We start from the raw sequence: 24138 nt of genomic DNA on the forward strand, positions 1-24138 counted from the left end.
TACATGTATTTTTAAAAGAAGACCATCTTAACCCCAAAGGTTGAATTTGTGATGGTCACAAAATGAAGGATTAAGTGTAGGCAGGAGATATTTTTGACTGTGGAAGTGACTTCTCGGAGATACTTAAATTCTACTTGAGAAAATTCAAGGCTGTTTTTTTGTTGATCTGGCAGTATTGATGCAGAGAATTGTGAATGGAGAAAATTTATAATCAGAAAAAAATTCTGTAATCTTTAATGCTGTTAAATTTTGTTAAAGGGTGGAAGGTTCTTTGCTCTTGAGGTATAAACTGACTCCTATTGTTCCATTATCAAATGTAAAATTTGGATCCTGTCTCCTTAATTCCAACCCCCAGCTTCCAACCTTTTACCTGGTTTCAGTCATGTAAAGGGGGAGGGATTCCCTTTTTGCCCTCAATGCCCAGATAATGGGCAAGGCTATAAACACTGAACCTGAACCCCTGCTCGGACCAGTCAGCTCTCTGGCCCAGTCAGCTCTCCCTGATTGTCTTTATCTCTGTCTATCTGCCTCTGTTTCTGTTTTTGTCTCCCAAGCAACTTCACCCAGTCTTTTGTTATTCACCTTGTCCTAAAGTGCTTGCGGACTCTCCTGGAGGAGAGTTTTAACCTGTTTACTTTGCAATATTTTATAATAAATCCCAAGCAGTTTTAAAATCCCAAGGACAATGTGAATTCCTTTGTCTTTCAGTAACCCTCGATTTCTATCCTTTAATTGGCAACCCCAAATCCCATCAACAACATTTTATGTTATATTCTAGAATGGAGAGAGTCAGAAACCTTACCCTGGAACATAAGGGTTCCAGATTCGAATTATTCGATCCATTCCACCAGTTAGTAGCAAGTTGTTTCTTTTACAGAAGGAAAATGCTTTGACACCTTTATGCACTTGGAAAACTGTCTGATCACCCTCTACTCGCCTTTGGGACAAACCAAAGGACTCTTGGTGCCATTTTCTTACTTTACCATGTTTCTTAATACCCCTTATTTCCTTCATCTTTTGCTCAACATTTGTTGTTCCTGTGGTACACCCTGAAAAAAACAAAAAAAAAAACAAAAATTGATTGTTAAATATAGCTGGCAGGTTTTTTGCTGAGTTGGAGACTTTTGAAGGTTCAAAAAAGGACTCACTGTCATCTTCTGCCCCAATTTATTAGAATGTACAAATTCTGAACTGGAGAGTGGATACTATTTCTACAAAAAAAAAATGAAACCATACCTAGCTGTGTGGCCTTGGGCAAGCCACTTAACCCCATTTGCCTTGCAAAAACCAAAAAAAAAAAAATGAAACCATTATCCATATGTCTTCCAGAAAAAGGCAACTAGAGCCATGTAGGGGGTGAGAGGACATCAAGAAGGAAATAGAGTTCCAATTAAACCTTAAACAGGGATGTGCTGTTAAGCTGTAGCCAGAGGAATTTTTTAGGGAACATTTTCCAGTCTGTTAAACAGTGAAATGGGTTCTTAGGGGAAAGTTATAGAATCTCCTCTGGAGGACTTTAAACAAGTTAGGCTCTTATTACTATAATAGCTAATGTAGCTAGCATTTATAGAGGGTTGGTGGGTTTTTTTTTTACATTTTTCTCATCTGATGCTCACAATAATCCTGTCAAGTAAATGTTATTATCCCCATTTCACAGAAAAGAAACTGAAGGTGAGGGAAATTAGGTGATTTTCCCATGGTCATAGAACTAGTACTAATTTAGACAAAATTTGAATTGAGGTCTTTCTGACTCCAAGTAGCACATTTTATCTACTGTGCCATTTTCCTTGGAATGGTTTAAGGGTAGTCTTGCCAGAAGGCACAGGTCTAAATGACACAACCTCTTAAAGGTTCTTTGCAAGTATACAACTACCAATTCAAGAAGTATAACTCTTATATCCAATTAATAATCATTTATTTCCCAATAAATTAGATATTTAAATGGGTCTGTGATCTCATTGATATGAATACTCCTACTACTGGTACAGATGGTGATCTCTCAATGCCTCTTCTTCCTGTGTAATTCTTATACATGTCTTTTCCTTAACACTTTCATAAAGGGTCTTTTCAATGGATTGGAGAACTTTCTTAAGATGTTACAGTATCACAGGGAATATAAATTTAATTCTGTTCATATGTTATATATTCTCCCCTCATGTCTTACTGGTAGATAAATGGTTACAGAGAAAAACAAGGAGTTGTCATTGGTCTTAGAGGGTTCTCTAAATAAATACTTTATTTAAGTTAGTTGATTCAACTGTTCAATTTTATGATCAGAGAATTTGTTTAAAAAACCAACAGTCATTCAATTCTATGGAGAGGTTGGCTAGAGTCTATCTTATAGTTTCAGACATATGCCTTACCACAAAGAAGACTAGGGAAAGAAAGTTCTATTTGCCAATAGACATTTACACATATTCATAAAATAAAACAAATTAGTTGTGTATAAAAACTGTGCAGTCAGCTTCATGGGACAGTGAACAGAGTGTCAGGTCTGTAGTCAGGAAGACTTGAGTTCATATGTAACCTCAGAGACTTACTACATGTATGACCTTAGGAAAGTCACTTAATCCTGTTTACCTCAGTTTCCTCATCTGTAAAATGATCTGGAGAAGGAAATGCCAAATCACTCTAGTATCTTTGCCAAGAAAACCCCAATGGGATCACAAAGAGACAGACACAACTGAAATGACTTAATAATAACAAAAGGTGTGTGTTATAATGGAAAGAGCTCTGGACTTGGAATCAGAGAATATGAGTTCAAGTTCCAGGTGCACCACTTCCTTGACAATTATCTTATCATTATCCTTCTTAAATCTTAGTATTCTTATTTGTAAAATGGGGATAATAATATTTGCATTAGTGTTGGTAAAAATGACAACTGGCAACTGACATAGCAATTTGACATTTGCAAAACATTTGCCTTACATTATTTCCTTTGATACCATCTTTAGAAAGTACTTCAAAAATCTTAAAATGCTAAATATGAGTTATCATCATTCTCTTCCCTAATCTGGCATAAGCTAGGCAGATTCCTGTTCCCAGTTGTTATTCAGTCACTTTTCAGTCATGTCTGACACTGTCCCACCTTCCTGTCCCCAATATTGCCCAAATCCTTTTCAGAGGACTTAGCAGTGATTCTTAAATTAGGATTAACTTACATGTTTTCTTACTATTTTGGAAACTTTTCTGAAATTTGTATGTCACTACAATTGTTTTCTTTGTAACCTTATGTATTTTATGCATTTAAAAGCAATATCCTGAGAAGGGGTTTATAGACTTTGCCAGACTACCAAAAGGACCCATTAAACAATAAACAGTAAGAACCAATGACGTGTAACAAGAAGGCAGAGAAATCTCAATTTCTTCATCTTTTTTCTTTTTAGGTAACTGTCTTTATAATTTGTGACTTCAGCAATTAGTTGGGTGTTGATTGGTCTTATTTGGATACTGCACCTGTTATTATAAACTACAAGTCTGACACATTTCCTGGCAATTACTCATAAGATTCCCTAATCAAGAAAATTCCAACAAAGGGAAAATTACCTGATTGGAGCACATAACCACTGATTTAAAATACATGATTGGACTTGCAGCAAATTTAAACAAGCTATCCTATAATGATTAAAAAAGATTTAGGGAATCAAGAAACATTAGCTGTTCCTGCTGCATCATCAGCACAGTCAAATAAAATGCGAGGTATTAGAAATCTGGCCTCAAAGGGCCAAAATGATGGGAGCAACACTTCAACTTATGGACATTAAAAAATAATTATTCTCATTGATCATATCTACTTGATATTGAAACATAGTCCCTGGTGTATCAAATAATTGTCAGTATTTTAGAAAATAGCAGATCAGCTTAAATATTAGTTGAGTTCAACTATTATATGTAACTGACCCATTAGTACCACATTTACAAGTCTTGAAAAGCATACTACTCTCAGGAATCCTTGAATAAGCAAGAATTTATTTTCTTCCTGTGGTTTCTTAGATATCATCTCAATTTTATTGTTTTTACTAAGTGTATGTTCTTGGTCTGATCTCCTGTCTCTGTTTTTGAATAAGTTGTCCCCAGTAGCTGTATTTTATTCCCTCCTCACTTCCTCCTCTTTGAATTCCTAGCTTCCTTCTAGTCTTAGCTTATGTGTCATCTCCTATGAGAGAGTGTTGCTGGTCTCCAATGTTAGACTTCCTTTTTTCTTTCTAAAATTGTTAGAGCCAATAGTTTTCTTTTTCCTTCTAAAATTATTATGGTTATAATTTTTAAGATAACATTTTATTTTTTTAATTAGCAAGCATTTATTCTCTTTCTTTCCTACTCCTATTGCTTCTTCTCTATACTCTCTTATAGCAAATATGCATCAACAAGCAAAATGAATGTTCACATGAGCTGGGTCCAAAAATGCATGTCTCATTCTATGTACTATATTCTTCACTTCTGTATTAGAAAGCAAAAGGCGTTCTCATCATTGGTCTTCTGTAACTATTTTGGTCAGTACATTGATCAGAGTTCTTAAGTCTTTCAGCATTGTTTTTCTTTATAATGCTATTGTTTAAATTATTCTTCTGATTCTGCTCATTTCATTCTGCAGCAGTTCATGCAAGTCTTCCCAAGTTTCTCTGAAACTATCCCTTTTGTCATTTTTAGAGCACAATAATATTTCATTATATTCATAAAGCATAATTTTCTCAACAATGGCCAATTGATAGGCAATTCCTGATACATATATATATATATATATATATATATATATATATTTTCTCCCAGCACTAGAAGTTTAAGCTCCTTGAGGGTAGGGGGTATTTTTCATTTTGTCTTTACATGCCTAACACCTAGAATGGTTCCTTCTACCTAGCAGTACTTAATAAAGGGTCATTGGATTGGATCTTAACATATCACATCTGAATTCATCATCCCATCCCATGGAATAAATCCTTACAAAATTCTATAGCTTAGACTTGGTGACATCTGACTTTGTTCTTTCTTTCACACTGCTGTCCTATTACCCTCCTCAATTACCTATTGTCCCTGTCCTATTACCCTCCTAAATGACCCCCAGGAACTCAGATTCAAGAGGCCTTGCTCATATGATCTGCAGGAGTAATTGGACTAGACTGAGTTGGACTGAGGTATAACACTGTTCCAGTCAAAGAGAAGGCAAAACAACAAAAAAGATGGCCATATATATTTGAGATTTTCCTACTATCTTCATTTCACGAAAAGGTATACTTTTAATTAGATTTTGCAAAAGGAACTTGGTCAGATTTTTGGTTCTGAAAATGTAGCCAATATAGTCATTCGATATAGAGCACTGTCTCACGAGATCAAAACATTCCAGGCTGCCAGTGAGGCTTAGGGCCTGGCTCTAGGGCAGTACTTGGCAGTGTCTCAGAAGTGATGTGTGACATCTTTATTTCTTTGGTCTAGTGTAAAATTTCATGTGGTATGTAAAATGGCCATCCTTCTATCCTCAAATCAAAATGGAACAAGAATTTTAGAATTTCTAGGTATGACTATGCTCCCTGTACTGTGATGAAGCTGTACTACTGATTATTAGGGAAAGATGACAGTGAGGTGTGAAAAATCCTGAAGCGATGACTGTGTCCCTTAGATGAGTTGTTGCTCAAGGAGGGAGTGGGGAGTCATGGAAGAAGAAACAGAAATCATTAGACCTTTTAGAAGACTTGTAGGTTCAGAGGTAAAAAAAAGAGAGAACAAAGCTAAGGCAAAAACCAAGAGAGTTGGAATACCTTTCCCTGAGGTCAGGTGCCCAAGAAAGGAAGAAGAAATTAATGTTTTCTTCCTTTTCCCTTCTATTAAGGCGCAGATTTATGACTGTGAATACCAAACTCAATTTTTATCCTTAGCTTCTAGACCCTACTCTTATAAACTATTGTTGTTTCTAATAGATTTAGGTGGATTGTGTGTCTCTAAACATTTTCAGTCATTTGCTGGTTTAACAGTGTGTGCTGGTCGAAAACAAGCGTTCTTACTAAGACATTATGCAGCTAGGTGGCACAGTGGATAGAGTGGTGAGTCTGGAATCAGAAAGACATGGGTTCATAACTAATCTCAGATATCTTGGGCAAGTCACTTAACTTCTGTTTACCTCAGTTTCCTCAACTGTAAAATGAAGTTAATAACAGCCCTTACTGTCCAAGATTGTTGTGAAGATCAAATGACACAGCACTTTGTAGAACATATATATTTGTGTATATATAAATACATATATGCACATATGTAAATAGTATGCATATACACACATGCAAAACTTTGCATATACTATATATTGTAAATGTACATATACATATATGCTTATGTATAATATATTATATATTATTACTAAGCAGGGGTTTGAGTTCACACTTATACTGGTTATATAACCTCAGGCAGATCAGTTAATGTCTTTGTGATTTAGATGGCAGCATAGTGCTTGGCACATAGTAGGCACTTAACAGAGACTTTCCCCCCCTTTCCTTCCCCCCCAATAACTATAGCATTCATACTATGTGGCCAATCCCTGTACTGGGGCTTATGTCCACAGTGCCCAGTAGAGAGATTATTGGTTAACTCTATCCTTCAACATGTGAGGGGAAACAAAATAGCCTCCAATATGGAGGGACTATCATCAAACTGAGATTAAGGTGAATGAGGGAAGAGTATGAGATGAGGAAAATGAATACTAGGTGTGAATAATTACTTAAGAAGGCAATCAAAGTCATTTTACCTGTATTAACTCCTCAATGTTAAAAATCAATAAAATACAACTTCCCTGAAAAAGCAATTCAAGACTTACATTCTTCTCAATAAAGAATAGAGTTTTCCAGCATTAAGCAGGTTTTTGATGTTTTTTAGAAAGAGAATGGAGAGCAGACAATTCATTAGCATGATCTCTAGCGGTCCTATTCCAACAAAGCCAGACAGAGATACATGTTTAAACGGTTCCCATGGAAACCAGAAAGCCTGGATCTACCCCAAGGTCTGAATGAAGGATGATGAAAAGTTTAAGCAATCTCCATGGAAACCTAAAGGAGATTCAAAGTGTTGTCTGGTTTCCTTGAACACACCAACTAGCAGGTAATTCTCAAAATGACACTGTAATCTAGCTGTAGGTAGGACAGGGGTCTTGAGGTACAATCCTGACAACCAAAAGACATCAGTAATTAAACTGGAGTGAAAGCTGGGTTTTTCCCAATTGAAATTTCATCTCTGTTTCATGACTACTGCTTGGAGTGCTTCCCCTCCAGCTTCTTTGTCACTCTTTCTCTTTGTCACTTCCAGTAAATGACCTTCTCTCTCTCTCTCATAGTATTTATGTTCCTAGCCTTATTCATTGTCACACATTACTTAATGGAAAGAGTCCAGGGAACTGGATTCAGATCCTGACTCTGTCACTTTGGGCAAGTCTCAACCTCAGATTCTTTAACTACAGTGACTTCCATCTCTTAATATAGGGTTTTGAGACTGATTCTAGAATTTACCCTGGGAAATGATGGCCTAAATCCCAAGCCCCTGTGAGCCTTATAAGTCATTTCATACTTTCTCACCTAGATTTTCTATTTACAAATGATAAAATGAATTTTTCTCCAATTTACCTGACATATATATGATTCTGCTTTACAAGTAGGTGGTGACTAGGAGTCTGGATTCTGGAGGGGATCATGGAAGAACATCAGGAAATAGTTAAGACTAGCTGTTGAATCATTTCAGTGACAGCCAACTCTCTCTGACTCCATTTGGGATTTTATTGGCAAAGATGCTGTTTTCTATTTCCCCCTCCGACTCATTTTACACATGAAGAAACCAAAGCAAACAGGGTAAAGTGGTAATAAGTGACTGAGACTGGATTTGAACCCTCCTGACTTCAGGTACAGTACTCTATCCACTGCACCATCTGATTGCCCAGAGATCATAGGAGCACAGATTTATAACTAAAGGGTATCTGGGAGGTCAGGTAATCCAACCCTTTCATTTTACAGATGAAGATGGCAAATTCAGGATAGAACCCTAATCATTGAATCCAAATCTGATAATGAGTTGTTTGGAGGGAGCTCTGTGAATGGAGTAAAGAAGTTTCCTCTGCTTCTCACACTGTGATCTAAACTTGATTTCTTTCTGTACCTCACACTTATCAGTACATTTCCTATCTCTTGGACTTTTTCACTGGTAATCTATCCTGTCTTCCTGGAATACACTCATTTCTATCTCTGCTTCTTCCTTCAAGACTCAGGTCAAGCCTCACCTTTTGTAATAAATCTTTCCAGTCTGCTCAAATTACCAGTGCTACTCCTCTCAAACCACCTTGTTTTAAAAACTACTTTGTATTAGCTTACATTTCTTCTATATATACTTACATATGTTCTTATTTCCTCTGTTGAATATAAACTCCATGAGACTAGGGATTGTATCATTCTTTGTAACTCCTACACCTAGCAGGGTGCCCGTTTCATACCAGATGCTTAATAAAGATTTGTTGATTGACTGACTCATTGCCTCCTGAATCTTTCTTCTTCCCTCTCTTTCTATTCATCTTTCCTAGCCTTTTAACTTGGTTTTGATGCCAAGAGGTGGTCAGGAGTCATAGCACTCCAAGTATCTATCTAGAGGAGATAAATCCTAAGAAAGATGATCAGTTAGTAAAAATCATTGGTTACGGAGAAGGGCACACCATTTGAGTGTTGATAAGGTCCTCAAAAATTCTTGCTTCCTATAAAATCCATGGGAAGAACTTGATGAAATCCAAGTGTAATATATTTTGTCACATTTTAAAGTACTTGGTCTGGATGATTAGTCCTGAATTTAAACTTCTTGGAATTCATATCCACTTTAGTTTTAGAAAAATTCAATTTTCTAGTTCTAAGAAAGACAGGAAAATTCTCAAGAAGTTTCTTAATCATCTCACATCTCTTTCCAAGCATTTTGGTGATTTAAATGTGAGTGAATCATAAATGTATAAAATGAAAAATAAAACTTGGCCATTTTGCACTAGTGTTTTAAACCAGACTGAATCCCAGGCTAGGTCTCTCAGAGGCTAACTGTCCCTACATGATGTTCAATATTTAGGGGAACAACAGGAAAAGAATGGAATGAAGTATTACAAAGTTTAGGAATCTTGTCCTTGTGATTGGATTAAGAATACTTGCAATAATTGTTTTGATGACTTCACTTTTCTTTTTTTTGAAGTGGGGTAGTGACATGAAATGATAGAATGGTAAAGAAGGATAGAAATAAGACACAAAAAGGAAAAAAGAAAAGAGTATTATTGAGGCAACTTTTTTAAAAAATTCAATAAAAAGAATAGGAGAAAGTCTAGAAAGCAGTACAAACAAGGATGGTTTGGAAATGTACTAGTTGAACTTATATAATAAAAAAGCAAGGTGTACAAAATAAGAGACCTCCAATTTATGTGATCCCCTTTTACTGCTTTACTAGGTAAATGGAAACATCCCTTTTGTCTAATGTTTGTTAAATTGGAGAAAAAAGGAAAATAACTTTTAAAAAAAAGAAAAGATGGTGTTTGTAGGGATAGCCAGAGTGGCAGAACCATAATCTCAGTGAAGGAAGGAAACAGATATTAAAGTACCTACTATGCGCCAGGCTAAATGCTATACAAATAAATCCCTTGATCTTCATAACAACCTTGAGAGGTGGGTGGTATTCCATCTATCCACTATGCCACCTAGCTGCTCCCTTATCTAACTAGTCTGAGACTAATTCTCATCAGTAGTTACTACTGTTAGGACACTTACCTTGGACACTCACAGACTGACAACAGGCTAAAGACCTATCCAAATTCGCGCCCCCCCCCCCGCCCCACGATCTCCCTGGTTCTAGAAATACAAAGACAAGCTTTATTTCCCTTTCTCTAGTTCCAGAGGATCTGACTCACATAAGAATCTGACCTATACCCCACATGAACAAAGTAATGGCTCCCAGACTACAAAGATAGAATCTCCCACAATATGTAATTACGCATGAATATTTTGTCTGGGGAATCACCTTGATATCTTTTTTTTTTTTGCAGTAATAATCCCTTTCAGTAAGCTCATCATCTTTGGTCAGATCACTTGTGTCAAAGGCATTTGGAGTCCTGATAATCTACCCCTGAAGAATAGAGATGGAAGCTAATAATAATTATTATCATTGCTGAAATTTATATAATACTTTGGGCATTTTCCATTTTATTTGATCTATTGAATAGCCTCAGGATATAAGTTCTATAGGTATTTTAACCATGAGAAAATTGAGCCTCAGAAAGGTTAAGTGATTTACCTATAATCATATAGTCAGAAAGTCCAGGAGGCAGTATTTAAAGCCAAGTCCCTCCAGACTTCAAGTTAGGTCTCTCTGGATTCCATTCTACTGCACTAAAGATAGGTAATGCAAATATAAATTATCCCCATTCACAGAAGAAGAAATTGGGTGACCCAAAGATGATAGGATTTTCAGGCCTCATTATTATCTTTGCCTTACAAATGATAGCAAATACTCAATAAAGTTATGTTGGATCCCAATCAGACATGAAGGTTCATAATCCACAGTGATTTGGATGTAGAAGGGCAGTGGTTATTATTGGCACATGAAACTCTACACGAGATAAATAAATGAAGATATCACATGTCACTTCTGAAAAGCCGCCAACTGCTACCCCAGGGTTAGGTTCTAAAACTCCCTGGCAGCTCTGAAATTTGGCTTGATCTTGTGAGACAGAGCAATGTAACTGAAGGCTTTGGTGACTACTTTTTCTGGACCAGAATATTCTTTTGCAAAGCCTCATTAAAATAAATTTCTTATTTCTTAAAATAAATTAAAATAAAATAAATTTATTTTCCTTGAAATTTGCATATTTGAAAATTTTAAATGCAAATTATATGCAGTTTGTAAATTATTTTTTAAAAAGCAATTAACAGGGGCAGCTAGGTGGTACAGTGGATAGAGCACTAGCCCTGGATTCAGGAGTACCTGGGTTCAAATCCAGTCTCAGATTAAGTGGGCAAGCCATTTAACCCCATTTGCTTTGCAAAAACCTAAAAAAAACAAAAGCAATTGACTCTGTAGAACAAAATTCAGCCTTAAGGTTCTCCTCTAATATAGTGTTGTCCATAGAGATATTAAAATTTTAAAAATTCATTGATAACTATAAGAAGAAACAAAATTTTGTTTAGTGATTTTCTGCTCAACAAAATCAAGTGAGACATAAAATAGGAAGAACTACACTTTCCCAAGGTAGTTGACACTGTTACGGAGGGCATTCAGCATGGAGTCCAAAGATTCCCAATAAAAGAGCACTCCTCCACATACTCCTGTCTTTAGATGATAGTTTACTGATTGTATCACCCTGAAGAATATCCTAAATGAGATCCATAGTCACTCAACAGTCTAGCATAACAATCAAAAAAGAGAAATCAAGTGGATTCTCTATTCAGACTATCACATACAATTGAAAAGACCACACAATTGAATTAGTACATTAGCATCTTGGACTGGTACTGCAAAAAGACAATAAAGAGGGAACAGAGTTGGTTAGAAAAAAGACAGAAATGGAATGAAGGTGAGATATTATGAAGTTCTTTTACTGACTTCAAAGGTTGTTTTTTGCTTTTCTATACACAAAGATCCATATTTCTGTCAACAATACTTTTTTCAACTGTGGGTATTCTATCTGACATTCCCCCATGCCTGCAATATTCTTTCCTCCTCCATTCTGATTATTGACCTCTGTGGCTTCCTTTAAGTCCTAACTGAAACTCTACCTTCTACAACCCCTTTTTAATGCCAGTGACTTTCCTTTTAATTATTTCCTATTTATCCTGAATATAACTATTTTGTATATTAGATTGTAATCTCCTTGAGGGCTTTTTTAATATCCCTAGAGCTTAGCACAGTGTCTGAGACATAATAGGCACTTGATAAATACTTAATGAAGTGATTGGTTGAAGTACATTGAAATATAAGTATCCTGTTGATGTTTTGTGACTACAAATCATAGAATACCACAATATCTGAAGATTCACAAATTTCAGATTGTCCAAATAGCAATGGCAGTCTGTCGCATGAAAGAAAGACTAGACTCACTTGTTCTCCTTGACTCCAGGTATAGAGCTAATAAAAATAGGTAAAGGTTACAGAGAAGTTAATTTTTCAAATTAAATTTAAGTTTTTCAATGAACACATTTTTTTTCCTCCTTCCTTCTCCCCCCATCAATACATCAATACTAGTAAAAGTAAAAAGCAAACTCTGGTAATAAATATGTATAATTAAGCAAAAAAAAGTATAATTAAGCATTCTGCTTCCTGAATCCATCATCTCTCTGTTGGGAGACAGGGAGCATGTTTCATCATTGACCTTCAGAGAAGCAAATTTGGGTTCAATGTTATGAAAAACTTTCTAAGGAATAAAGTGAGTTAAAGGCAGAACTGCCCCTAAGGTACTCATACTAGTTTCTAAGTTTGACTTCGGGGTGACTCACTGTAGGGGGAATAAAATGGGGGAGAAGGAAATAGTAGTTAATTATTTTAAATAAAAAGGTCTAAGACACCTATGCAATCTACCCATAAACCTACCCTTCTCCCTAGATAGTGAAGGACTGAAGATCACCATTCGGCATCATATACCTCTTCCTGCTGTCCTTGTATATCCCTCAAGCTGCATGTTACCCTTTTGTGTCCTATGTTCTCTTTTAGACTTGTTCTTGATGCCCATAGGAAGCAAGGGAATAGAGGGGTTGGCAAGAAGAAGGATGTTGTGATTTACCCTGGGCTCTATCTCCTTTGTGATGGCCTTGGGAGGGAAGATTGGACATTAACTGCCTTTCTAAAAGTTGCCCATTTCCTAGAAAAATACAAGGTATCTCTAAGCAGGACATCATGATGTCAGTGATCTATTAGGATCAGTTAAAAAGGAGCAGATCTGAGAATCCATCCACAGGTTTGAGTAAGCAGTTCTTTAAGCTAAAATATCCAAGAGACTCATCCTTTAGCTTATTAACAAATAGCAAAGTTTTCAGACTTCTGGAGGGAAGAATCCTTTCTTATCTGAAGGAACAACCAATGTTAGAAGACTTATGAATATTTATACCCAAGTTTGACAGTCTGGAACATTAAATGACTCATCAAAATTTCTCCCCACCCTCTGGAATCAAGGGGAAACTGTGACCTTGGGAATCAATATTGTGATAAAATTTAGAAAAACATTTAAATTTTGTGGTTCCCAAGTTTATACCAGAATATGGTCAGAATTCAGTTCAGAATTAATTAATTGTTTACTCTGTTACTAGTAGAGGATCCAAAGATAAAAATTAAACAGTCAGAAGGAAGGAAAGGAAGAAGGAAGGAAGGAAGGAAGGAAGGAAGGAAGGAAGGAAGGAAGGAAGAAAAAATGGAAGGAAGGAGGAAAGAAAAAAAGAACATTTTCAAGTGCCTATTTTGTCCTAGGAACTATACTAAGCACTTTACAAAAAGTGTTTCTTTTAATTCTCACAACAACCTTGGGAGGGAGGTGCTGTTACTATATGGATTCTATAGTTGAGGAAACAGACAGAGGTTAGATGACTTGCCCAGGGTCACATAGCTAGTAAGTGTATAAGGCTGGATTTGAACTCAGATTTTCCTGACTTTGGGGTCAGTATACTACTTACTTTATAATCTAGTCACAAGTTTCACTTGAGATAATAAATATAAAAGTACATTTTGTTCTATCATCATAACCCTATAAATGACAAGATTGATAAAAGGAATCTGGGACTCGATAATGATTCCCTCCCTCTCAACAGAGAGGTAAGAGACTGTCAGGGTAGATTTATTGTCAGATTTAGTCATAGTATTGGATGATTTTGCTTAACTTTTTTGTTTGTTTGTTTGTTATAAAAGAGCATTGAATTCTGAGGCTGAGAGGTTGTATTTTGAGAGATGTGCTACCCCCATTGCATGGGGGATGGTCAAACAAATCGTGATTGGTACATGTATTGGAATACCATAAGAAAAAAAATGAACAAAAAGAACTAAGAAAACTTTGGGAAGACTTATATGAGTTGTTAGAGGCTGAAGTGAGCAGAATCAGGAATAATATACCTGACTACAATATAAATGAAAAAGAAAAAACAAAAACGTTTCCCAAACTAAATTCTATAATCATAATAATCAAAGCTGTACATGAAGAAAAGATGAGAAAATATAACTTTCCTTCCCTTCTATGCAGAGATGGGGTGTAGGTATAGATAGGTGTAGAACACAGAATATAATAATTAATAAATTAATTAGTTTTGCTGGACTATTTTCCCACTTCCCCCTCCACCCTACCCCACCTTTTTTTACCCAAGGAATGACCTAGTAACAGGGAGGGATATTCTTAGAAATGAAAGTGATATAAAACTAAAAGACAAAAGTAGAATTTTTAAAAAGCATAAATAAGACAACATATTTGCATTATAAAGATACTATAAAATATAAATTATTATTGTTGTTATTACTAGCTTTTATAATGGAAAAGAAATTATAAAGACAGGAGATCCAGAGATTAGAAATAAGAAGTGAAGGAAACATTGAGGAGGACTGATATTAAGAAATAAATAATACCTATTACTAGAGCAGTGGGTTCGTGGATAGAGGCAGAAATGACAACTTGAATGGAATCATAGTAGTTCAACTATAAAAAAAAGAAGAGAAAGAAAATGTCAATTAACATCTAGATTAAAATTCACTGTAAATGTGTTTCTGGAGAGAGGAAACCACTTGTTAAAAAAAATGTAGAACATTTAAAAAAATGTGTGTGTAGGTGGACAGGAGTGGGAGTATTGGCGTGGTTGCTGATGGCAGTATCTTCCTTCTACACTTTCTCATAAAGCTAAAACCAGAGCAAACAATTCTTGTGTATCGTGTCTAACAGAACATGTTGCAGTTTCTATTCTCTATTTTAAGATTTTCTGGGAAAATCTGAATGTGACCCACATCACAGCTACAAGGACTTGAAAGAGAAAACCATTTTATTCATTCGTTTGAGTTACCTTCAATTTGGAAGATAGAGTGAGAAACATAAAATACTGTGACATAGAACATCCAGGATCATCTATTTTTGGAAATAGTGTGCAGTGATCAAGGCCTTCCATTAAAGTATGGAAAGCTTGAAGTACAAATGCTCAAGATGAGAGAAATGGTAGTCCCACTGAACTTTGCCCTAACCATATCAGCTCTGAGTGCCACATTTTAAGGAGGATAATGCCAATGTAGAGAGTTTCTAAAGTAGGATAACCAATTAATAGCTAAAAGAATTACAGCTTGCCTAACATATAGGCAGAATATTCACTCATTCATTCATTCAACATTTGTCAAACACAAATGAACACTGCTGTTAAAAGATGCTAAACTTCAAGCTCCCAAATAACACTCCTACCAGTCTAACAACTTGACTAAAATGTCCAGCATCATCACTTTTGAATTGTCTTTTTTTTTATTTTTTAAAGATTTTATTTATTTTGAGTTTTACAATTTTCCCCCTAATCTTACTTCCCTCCCCCCACCCCCCACAGAAGGCAATTTGCCAGTCTTTACATTGTTTCCATGGTATACATTGATCCAAATTGAATGTGATGAGACAGAAATCATATCCTTAAGGAAGAAACATAAAGTAAAAGAGACAGCAAGATCAGACAATAAGATCTGAATGGTCTTCTTAAAGGATAAGATCATTTAAACCAGATTACACTTGGAATTCTAGGTGATAGAGTGTTAAGAATGCTGGGTATCAATTCAAGAAGACTTATCTTCCTGAATTCAAATCTGGCCTCAGAGACTTGATAGCTGTGTGACACTGGACAATTCATTTAACCCTGTTTTTCTCAGTTTCCTCATCTGTAAAATGAGCTAGAAAAGGACATGTCAAACCACTCTGATATCTTTGCCAAAACAACAACAAAAACAGGGTCATGAAGAGTCAGATATGACTAAAATGACTGAAGTCATTCTATTGACTGAAATGACTGAAGTCATTCTATTGACTGAAATGACTGAAGTCATTCTTGATTCAAGTCAAGTCTATTACACAGAATTACAAAGAATCTCAGCATTGAAAACTTCCTTAGTGGCTACTTAGTCCTACCTGTACTTAGCAGGAATCCTCCCTATTCTTAACACATAGTATAGTCATTATACAGCCTATGTTAACATGCTTCAGATGTGTTTTGACCAGGGCAGAGCATGGTAGTGAAGACAGTATGGGACTATTGTCCTGGCCACCATGTTTCTCAAGAGAAGGTCTAAGATCTTATTGACTTCTTTGCTATCATGCCTCCCTGTTAACTTATGTTGAGTTAACTCAATTAGTAGCCTCTCCTTCAAGGTGTCATTGACTCATTGACTCTTTTTGTCAATAACATTTTCCTGGAAGTCATAGACTATCACACATCAGCATTAGGAAGAGCAGTGAGATGGTGCGGGTGATAGAGTTTCTGGTCTGAAGTCAGGAAGATCTGAATTCCAATCTGGTATCACACTTACTAGCTGAGAGACCCTGAGTAAGTCATTTAACCCTGTTCTCCTCCATTTCCTTGTCTGTAAAATGAGCTGAAGAAGGAACTGGAAAACCAAAAAAATGTCAAATGGGGATCACAAAGAGTCAGACATGACTGAAATGACTAAACAACAAGGGTTAGGACCTGAGATCCAGATGCCATGGTGAACCATATTGGCAAGCTCAGTCCATTCTTGCTCGTTTTTTAACTGATAGAGTCTTTACTCCATCTCAGCAGATTTGAATATAGTCATCCTCTTGTTGGCTAGAGGCAACAGACATTTGTTAAGCATCAGTCATGTGTCAGGCAGGATATTAAGTTATGGGAGAAGAAAGCAAAAAAAAACACCCCATGCTCTCAAGATACTTGCAGTATACTTGGGAAAGATAACATACAAACAACTATGTGTCAACAGACAGAATAAATTGGAGATAATCTCTCAGGGAAGGCACCATGGAGAGAGGTTTAGCTGGGACTTGAAGTAAGTCAAGAAAGCCAGGAGATAGAGATGAAAAATGAAAGCATTCCAGGCATGGGAGATCTGCATGGAGATGGGAGATAAGAGAGTCTTGTTCAAAGAAAAGCAAAGAAGTCAATGCTGTTGAGTGTAGATTACATGAGAGACAGTAAGAAGACTGGGAAACTAGGAAAGGACCAGGTTAAAAATCAAACATGATTTTCAGGCTTTTGTCACTTCTCACTTGAACTGTTTTAGTGTTCTTTTAAATGGTTCCTTTCTTCAACTCTCTCCTCTCCAATCCATCCTCCATAAAACTGTGTCTTTTTTTTTTAGGTGCAGATCTAACCATATCAGTTCCTTACTGTATTGCCTCTCAAAGGAAACATAAATTCTTCTGTTTGGCTTTTGAAGTCCTTCATAACCTGAGCCCCAAACAATCTTTTCAATGTCATGTTGTACATTTCTCCCAATCTCATAAATCCATCACAACCTGGTCCCCCAAAGTATCTTCTCAATGGCATTTACATTTCTCCCCATCTCTTACTCTATGGGTCAGAGAAATTAGTCTTCTTTCAGTTCCTCATATGTAGCATTTGATCTTCCCTATGCCTCTAATGCACTCCTCATTATCTCTGCCCCTTATAATTCCTAGCTTTCTTCAAGACATAGATCAAATAAAAACCTTCTGTTAGAGGACTTCCCTAATTCTCCCTACTGTTGGAGTCCTCTCTTCTTGAGTTATCCAATATTTACTTGGTACTATTTCTGTACATACATACATACATACATAAACACATTAGTTCCTTGAGAGTAGGGTTTTTTCATTTTATGTTCCCAGAACCTAGCAAAGAGTCTCACACCAAATTGTTGTTTGTCCTTCACTTTTTTGTTTTGGTTTGTTTTTGCAAGGCAATGGGATTAAGTGGCCTGCCCAAGATTACATAGCTAGATAATTATTAAGTGTCTGAGGTCAAATTTGAACTCAGGTCCTCCTGACTCTAGGGCCAGTGCTCTATCTACTGTGCCCTTGTCCTTCATTTTTTTTTTGCAAGGCAATAGGGTTAAGTTCCTTGCCCAAGGACACACAGCTAGGTAATTATTAAGTGTCTGAGGCCGGGTTTGAACTGAGGTACTCCTGACTCCAGGTACTCTATCCACTGCACCACCTAGCCATCCCTTTGGTCCTTCATTTTTTAAAGAAAGACAATGACATCATTGGATGATATCTTAACTCAATGGGTAAATTGGATTTAAATGAGGAAGAGTTTTATGAAGCCTCACTCTCCCTTCCAGAGTCATTGAAGTCCAACAGGAAGAAAGTCAGGACAATTGGTGATAATAACCCAGGATGCAGCGGATGGCCTTGGTGTCTTTGATGTCTGACCAGTTCCAAGCCCTTCACAATGCCTACTTCAGCCACCTTCATGGCCATTGGAGCAAATTGTTCAAGTCTGTTCATTCCACTAAAGGAAGTTTTCACAAGCTTGAGACAGACATCCCTAACTCACTGATGGGGCTGTGGTCTATTAGTTACCTTCAATCTGGTTTAGCCCGTCTGCTGAAGCAATTTACTGGGGTGTCATCCCTGCACATGCTCCAGCTTCTTGGGGCCACAGGTGACAGTTGAGCACCAGGTAGAAAATGAGCAGCTCTGAAAAGGGCTCAAAAGTCCTCATACTAGAGGAGCTAGTCCTCCTTGAACACTCATGCATTGATACAAAGAAGTCAATGAATACATGCTTGTTGATTGAAAGATTAATTAGTAAAAGGTAACTTTTCCAAGGAAGGTGAAAGTTGAAGGGTCCTGCAAGGGAGATATTATTATGAAAGTTATAGATGTTTTGCTATAAAATTGAACAAACATTTATGAAATGTCTATGATGAACAAGACACTGTGATAACAGCTGGGTTCTTCATACATTTTAGACCATGAAGAAATACAACAGACTACTTCTTAAAAAATCCTTTCTATGTCTAGTATTGCTTTCATTATTCAGCTTTATTCAATATTACTCCCATCATTCACTTTACTTTCTAGTCAAATTAGACTGGCACCTGTCTGTATATTTGACCTTTCCTTTTATCCAACATCTTCAATCTCCATGAATTTCAGCAGGCTGGCCCCAGTTCCAGGAATGAACTGCTTCTTCATTTCTATCTTTCAAAAGTATATTCTTCCTTAAAGGCTCAACTTGTGTGCTACCTCTTCCAGGAAACCTGAGCACTTCTAAAATTTTCTTAGAGCAATTTTTTCCATCTTTCCTTGTCCTTACCACATTTTACCTTATTCATCTGTATGTACATGTCAGATCTTAGCAGAGTATAACCTTATGAAGATAAAAGTGTAATATCTTCCCATTAAAAGAAAATTCCTATCACCTAGATGTTTAATAAATGTTAATTGAATTTTGTTGAATTGAATTTGTGTTTCTTTTCCACTGAGAAGTCTAACCTACTATTTATTTCCCTTTTCTTATGGTTATTATTTTGTCAATCTCAATTGCCTTTACATCACTCTTTTTCCTTGGTTCTACCTTTCTTTTTCTTTTTACTTCCCATTTTACCCATCAAATTAGCCTTCATGTTTTTAATGATTATTTCCTCCCTCTACAACATTTTCTCACACTCCCCATTCACCCTCTCTTTTCATAAATAAGGCCATTTTTATTACTATTCCCTATCATCCAGTTTAAGTCTTGATTTGTCCAAAGGAGACTTAGAAATTTGGAAATAGATATGTAAGTGCCAGCTTGTTGTTCAGGTGTTTCAGTTATGTCCAAATCTTTGTGAACTCATTGTGGGGGGTGGGGAGAGGGTTGCCAAAGAGACTGGGGTGGTTTGCCATTTCCTTCTTCAGGTCATTTTATGGAAAAGGAAACAGACAAAAAAATTAAGTGACTTGTCCAGGGTCACACAGCTAGAAAGCATCTGAGACTAGATTTGAACTCAGGAAGATGAATCTTCCTGACTGCAGATCCAACAATCTAATCTTTGTGCCAGTGAGTGCCCCTTATCAGTTTCCCTTCCTGTAACAGATGTCATCCTTCCTGTTGTCCTGAAGCACTTTGCTCAAAGCATCCAACTGCTCTTCTTTGCTACATCACCAATTCTCTTTGGAGCTAACTTCAGTAGGGGGACATCAACATTAATATGAAGAACAATGCCTTATTTTACAAGAACTTCATTTACATTGATATAACTCCGCTTGATGAGAAGAAGTAAGAAGGCTATATCATGGGTTCCATGAGCACTGAGTCATTTTAACCAACTCATTCCCTGGGGAAAAGGAAATATTCGATTCAGCCACAGGAGCCACAAGATAATGGGAGAGTCAGACAAAGGTAGGAAATGTTAGTGTCCATGCCTAAGGAAAGTTGATTAAACTACACCCTCATCATCTTATGAATATTGCAATACATATGACATCTTTTGACATCTCATTTTTGTCTTGGTCTCTTTTGAACATTTCAGTCAATACTTGTTTGGGGCTGGTTGACTAGATACCCATTTCCAATATAATGTAAACTTTCTGAAGACAAAGACTGTTCTATTTTTAATCTTCATATTTTTCAGTACCTAGAATAGTGTCCAGTACATAGTAAATACTCAAAGAATGTGTGTTGATTGCTAGACTGACCAGGAGTGATTTGTGCTGGATTGATCCTATAAAGAATGTGGTTTTCATTGACTTGTTTATTTAAGTATTGCTGAGGGAGAGAGAGAGAAGTTTAATAAGTTTTTTATTTATTAACCTGCTTCTTACCTGAGTCACCCAGTCTTCATGCACTTTCCAACGAACATATTTGACATTGGGAGAACACACTGCACTGCTAATTCTAACAGTTGGCATGTTTTCAACTAGAGGAAGCTTCTTCCAGGTTCTGAAAAAAAGTTTAAAGATGCAAAGTAGAAGATAATAGTAGCTTAATAAAGGGTTATGAAGAGTAGAATAAAGACTCCTTGAAGTCAGATGCTATTTTCCACTTTATCTTTGAATTCCCATCATGGTGCCTGGTGCCTAGCTCATAGTAGGTAGGTGCTTGTTGAATTTCACTTAACTGAAGAAAATATGCTAAAACTGCTCACTTTGCATCCTTGCATCCTTCTTCTCTCTTTGACATTTTCAATCTCTCATTCTTCATGAGTTCCTTCCTTCATTGATACTCAGACAACACTCCTCATTTTAAAAAAATAATCTTGGTTTTACTTTGCTTCCTCTTCAAACTCCTATCCCAACTCTAAATTTCCTTCTTAACTCATATTCTTTGAACCTGTGGACTATAGTCACTATATTGACTTCATAGTCACACATTCCCCTGTGCCCAACTGTTCTCTTGGAAGTCACTACTCATTAAATTCACTTGATTTCTCTTTAACACTGACTTTGTGTATCAACCACTCCATGAAACTCTCTTTTCATTGCTTCTACAATCTAATAGCTTTTGCTTTTCTTCCTTCCTTTTTGATTGTTCCTTCTCTATCTCCTTTGCTCATTCCATCTCCTAATAATGGATTTTTCCAGGGCTCTTGTTCTCAGCAATTTGCTTTTACCTGAATTCAATCACTTTCATGACTTCAGCTATCACTTTTATGCAAATCATTCCCATGTCTACATCTCTCATCATAATCTCTTCTTTTCCAGTCCCCATAGAGTCAAGAAAACCAAAACCCATGCCCTGCTGTGACATATTCTGTCTATATGACTGAGCAAGTTCCTTAACCTTTCAGTGTCCCAGTTAACTTTCAAAAAATATAAGGTACACAAAAGGTGCTGATTTGTATGATAGATTCAGTTTACTCATCAAGAATTCCCTAAACCAATGAAATGACATGTCTGGACCAAAAAAAAAAGGGGGGGAAAGGTAAGGAAACAGACTCAAAATGTATAAGTAACATTCTTAAGGTCACAAAACTTGTGTATCCAGGTCATTATTCAAACAGATATGTTCTGGCACTGAGTAATGCTTTTTCCAGCTTATCATGAGGAAGCTAAATAATAGCTAACATTTTGTAATGCATATTATATACATAATATGTATGTTTATTAGATTGTGTATACAGTATAATGTGCTGTTATGTTATACAATATATTGCTATATTATATAATATGTAATAATGTCATATTATATTGAATATAAACGTATGTATTCACCCCACACACACATATTTATTTATTTATTTTTAAGGTGTTTTTTTTCAAGGCAATAGGGTTAAGTGGCTTGCCCAAGGCCACACAGCTAGGTAATTATTAAGTGTCTGAGCCTGGAAATGAACTCAGGTCCTCCTGACTCCAGGGCCAGTGCTCTATCCACTGCGCCATCTAGCCGCCCCATTGTGTGTGTGTGTGTGTGTGTGTGTGTCACAATGGATAGAGTGCTGGGTCTATAGTTAGGAAGACTCATCAAGCAGACTCAAACACTTACTGTGACTCTGGGAAAGTCATTTGACCCTGCTTTGCCTTAGTTTCCTCATCTGTAAAATAAGCTGGAGAAAAAAATGGCAAATCACTCCACTATCTTTGCTACAAACTCCTAATGGGGGTAATGAAGAGTCAAATATGACTGAAAAGAACTGAACAATAAAAATATATGTATGTATATAAATACACCCAAATAATAATGCTACATCTCATGTCTTCCATGTCATACCATTGGACTTGAAGTCAGGTAGGGTTGAATGCTAATCTGGTCTCAGACACTTTTTAGCAATGTGACCCCCAGCAAGTCACTTAATTTCTTTCTACCTTAGGCTCCTTATCTGCAAAATGAGGAAAATAATTGCTCCCACTTCACATTTTCATTTTTGGAAAATTTTCTTCCTCCATTCCTTCTCTCCCCCCCTCTCCAAGAGAGCAAGTAATCTGTTATAAGTTATACATGCACAGCTAATAACTGAGTTTCTTAGCTAAGTGCTAATGGGTGTTTATTGCAGAACTGGTATTTATTGGACAGGGAGTCAAATTCTAGATATATATACAGTTGAAGATCCTACTCCCCTTCCCCCCAATAACTTTTCCCCAGTAAGATGCAAGATCCCTGAGGAAGGGCATCTCAAGTACTTAGCACAATGCTTATTAAATGGTATAGAGAGATTTGTAGATAGATAGAAAGATAGATAGCTCAAAACTACTCTCTAGCTATTCACCATTTAAAAGGATACCACATAAACAAGATGCTACTGTTCATTGATCTCACATATAAATGTTTCATTAAATGAGATCATACTTGTAAAGTACTTAACACTTTTACTTAGTTGGTACATAGTAGGTACTTAATATTCCATTCCATATTAAACATACACAAACACATACTGACTTTTTTTTCCCTTTTCCATGTAATTTTCATCTATTGCACTTATCAAGTTTGACTTGAGCTTTTGTCACAACATTCAAAGAAGGCAAATCCAATGTTTTTTTAGGAGACATTTTAAAAGTCTGTTTTTGTTATTTAATAAGGTACCTTTTTGTTCTCTAACAATAGACCCAATTAAGCAGTTGGAGCTGCCTCATACCTTTGGGTTGCTTTGTGCCCCCCCCTTTCTTGACATATTCATCTTGTTGCCTTTTAATTTTCCCTCATCCAAAGGCTCTGCAGTTCCTTTCTCCCTCCCTCAACTCGACTTTCTTCAGTGATACTGCTCATCATTTGCATCTCCCTTCCCCAGCATTCAAGATTCACTAAGAGGTTTTATGAAAGGCAGTGGTGGGGGCTAGGGAGAACAAATGTCCAGGATACAGTCATGGAGAACCAGGGAAGTAAAAATAAAAGAGCATTGATGCTTTGTGAAGCATACACTAACCCTTTCAAGAGATCTATGTGATCTATGTGATGAATTCTAGAGAAAGCCTTAAACTGTTCCCTACTGCTGCCTGGTAACCCAGAGCCCAGTGCCATTGTAAGAAGTTAATTTTAGATGGAGGAAGGAGGGGACAGTATGGGAGAGGAGAGGGAAGCTCTGAGGTAAGGACAGACCTCTGATTTATACAATGCCATTATTATAATGGTTTCTAAATTATCCTCCAACCCTTTCTTAATTCAGCTAAATCTCTTACTCACTTTTATGACCAGCAGCTAGCAAGTGGAAGACGTTCCCTGGGTTACCTGTGACAAAGCCAGAGTTTTTTTCCTGCTCTCTCTGGAAAGGTTATAACTAATTCACAACTGATCTGCA

The 24138-nt window shown here is 36.5% G+C and overlaps 1 protein-coding gene across 1 annotated transcript in view; it reads right to left on the minus strand.

The window, feature by feature from the left end:
- LOC141506430 (cilia- and flagella-associated protein 337-like) overlaps window positions 1–20908 on the minus strand; it is a 98318-nt gene extending 77410 nt beyond the window's left edge. The window contains exons 1-3 of the mRNA XM_074213222.1: window positions 20732–20908; window positions 14578–14647; window positions 803–1049 (exon numbers count right to left, since the gene is read on the minus strand). Of these exons, the coding sequence (XP_074069323.1) occupies window positions 803–1049; window positions 14578–14647; window positions 20732–20818 (404 nt within the window). The 5' untranslated portion in view covers window positions 20819–20908. The remainder of the gene's footprint in view (window positions 1–802; window positions 1050–14577; window positions 14648–20731) is intronic.
- Window positions 20909–24138: the final 3230 nt, after the last annotated feature.

The sequence above is a fragment of the Macrotis lagotis genome, chromosome 1 (assembly GCF_037893015.1).
Source record: "Macrotis lagotis isolate mMagLag1 chromosome 1, bilby.v1.9.chrom.fasta, whole genome shotgun sequence".
Classification (NCBI taxonomy): domain Eukaryota; kingdom Metazoa; phylum Chordata; class Mammalia; order Peramelemorphia; family Peramelidae; genus Macrotis; species Macrotis lagotis.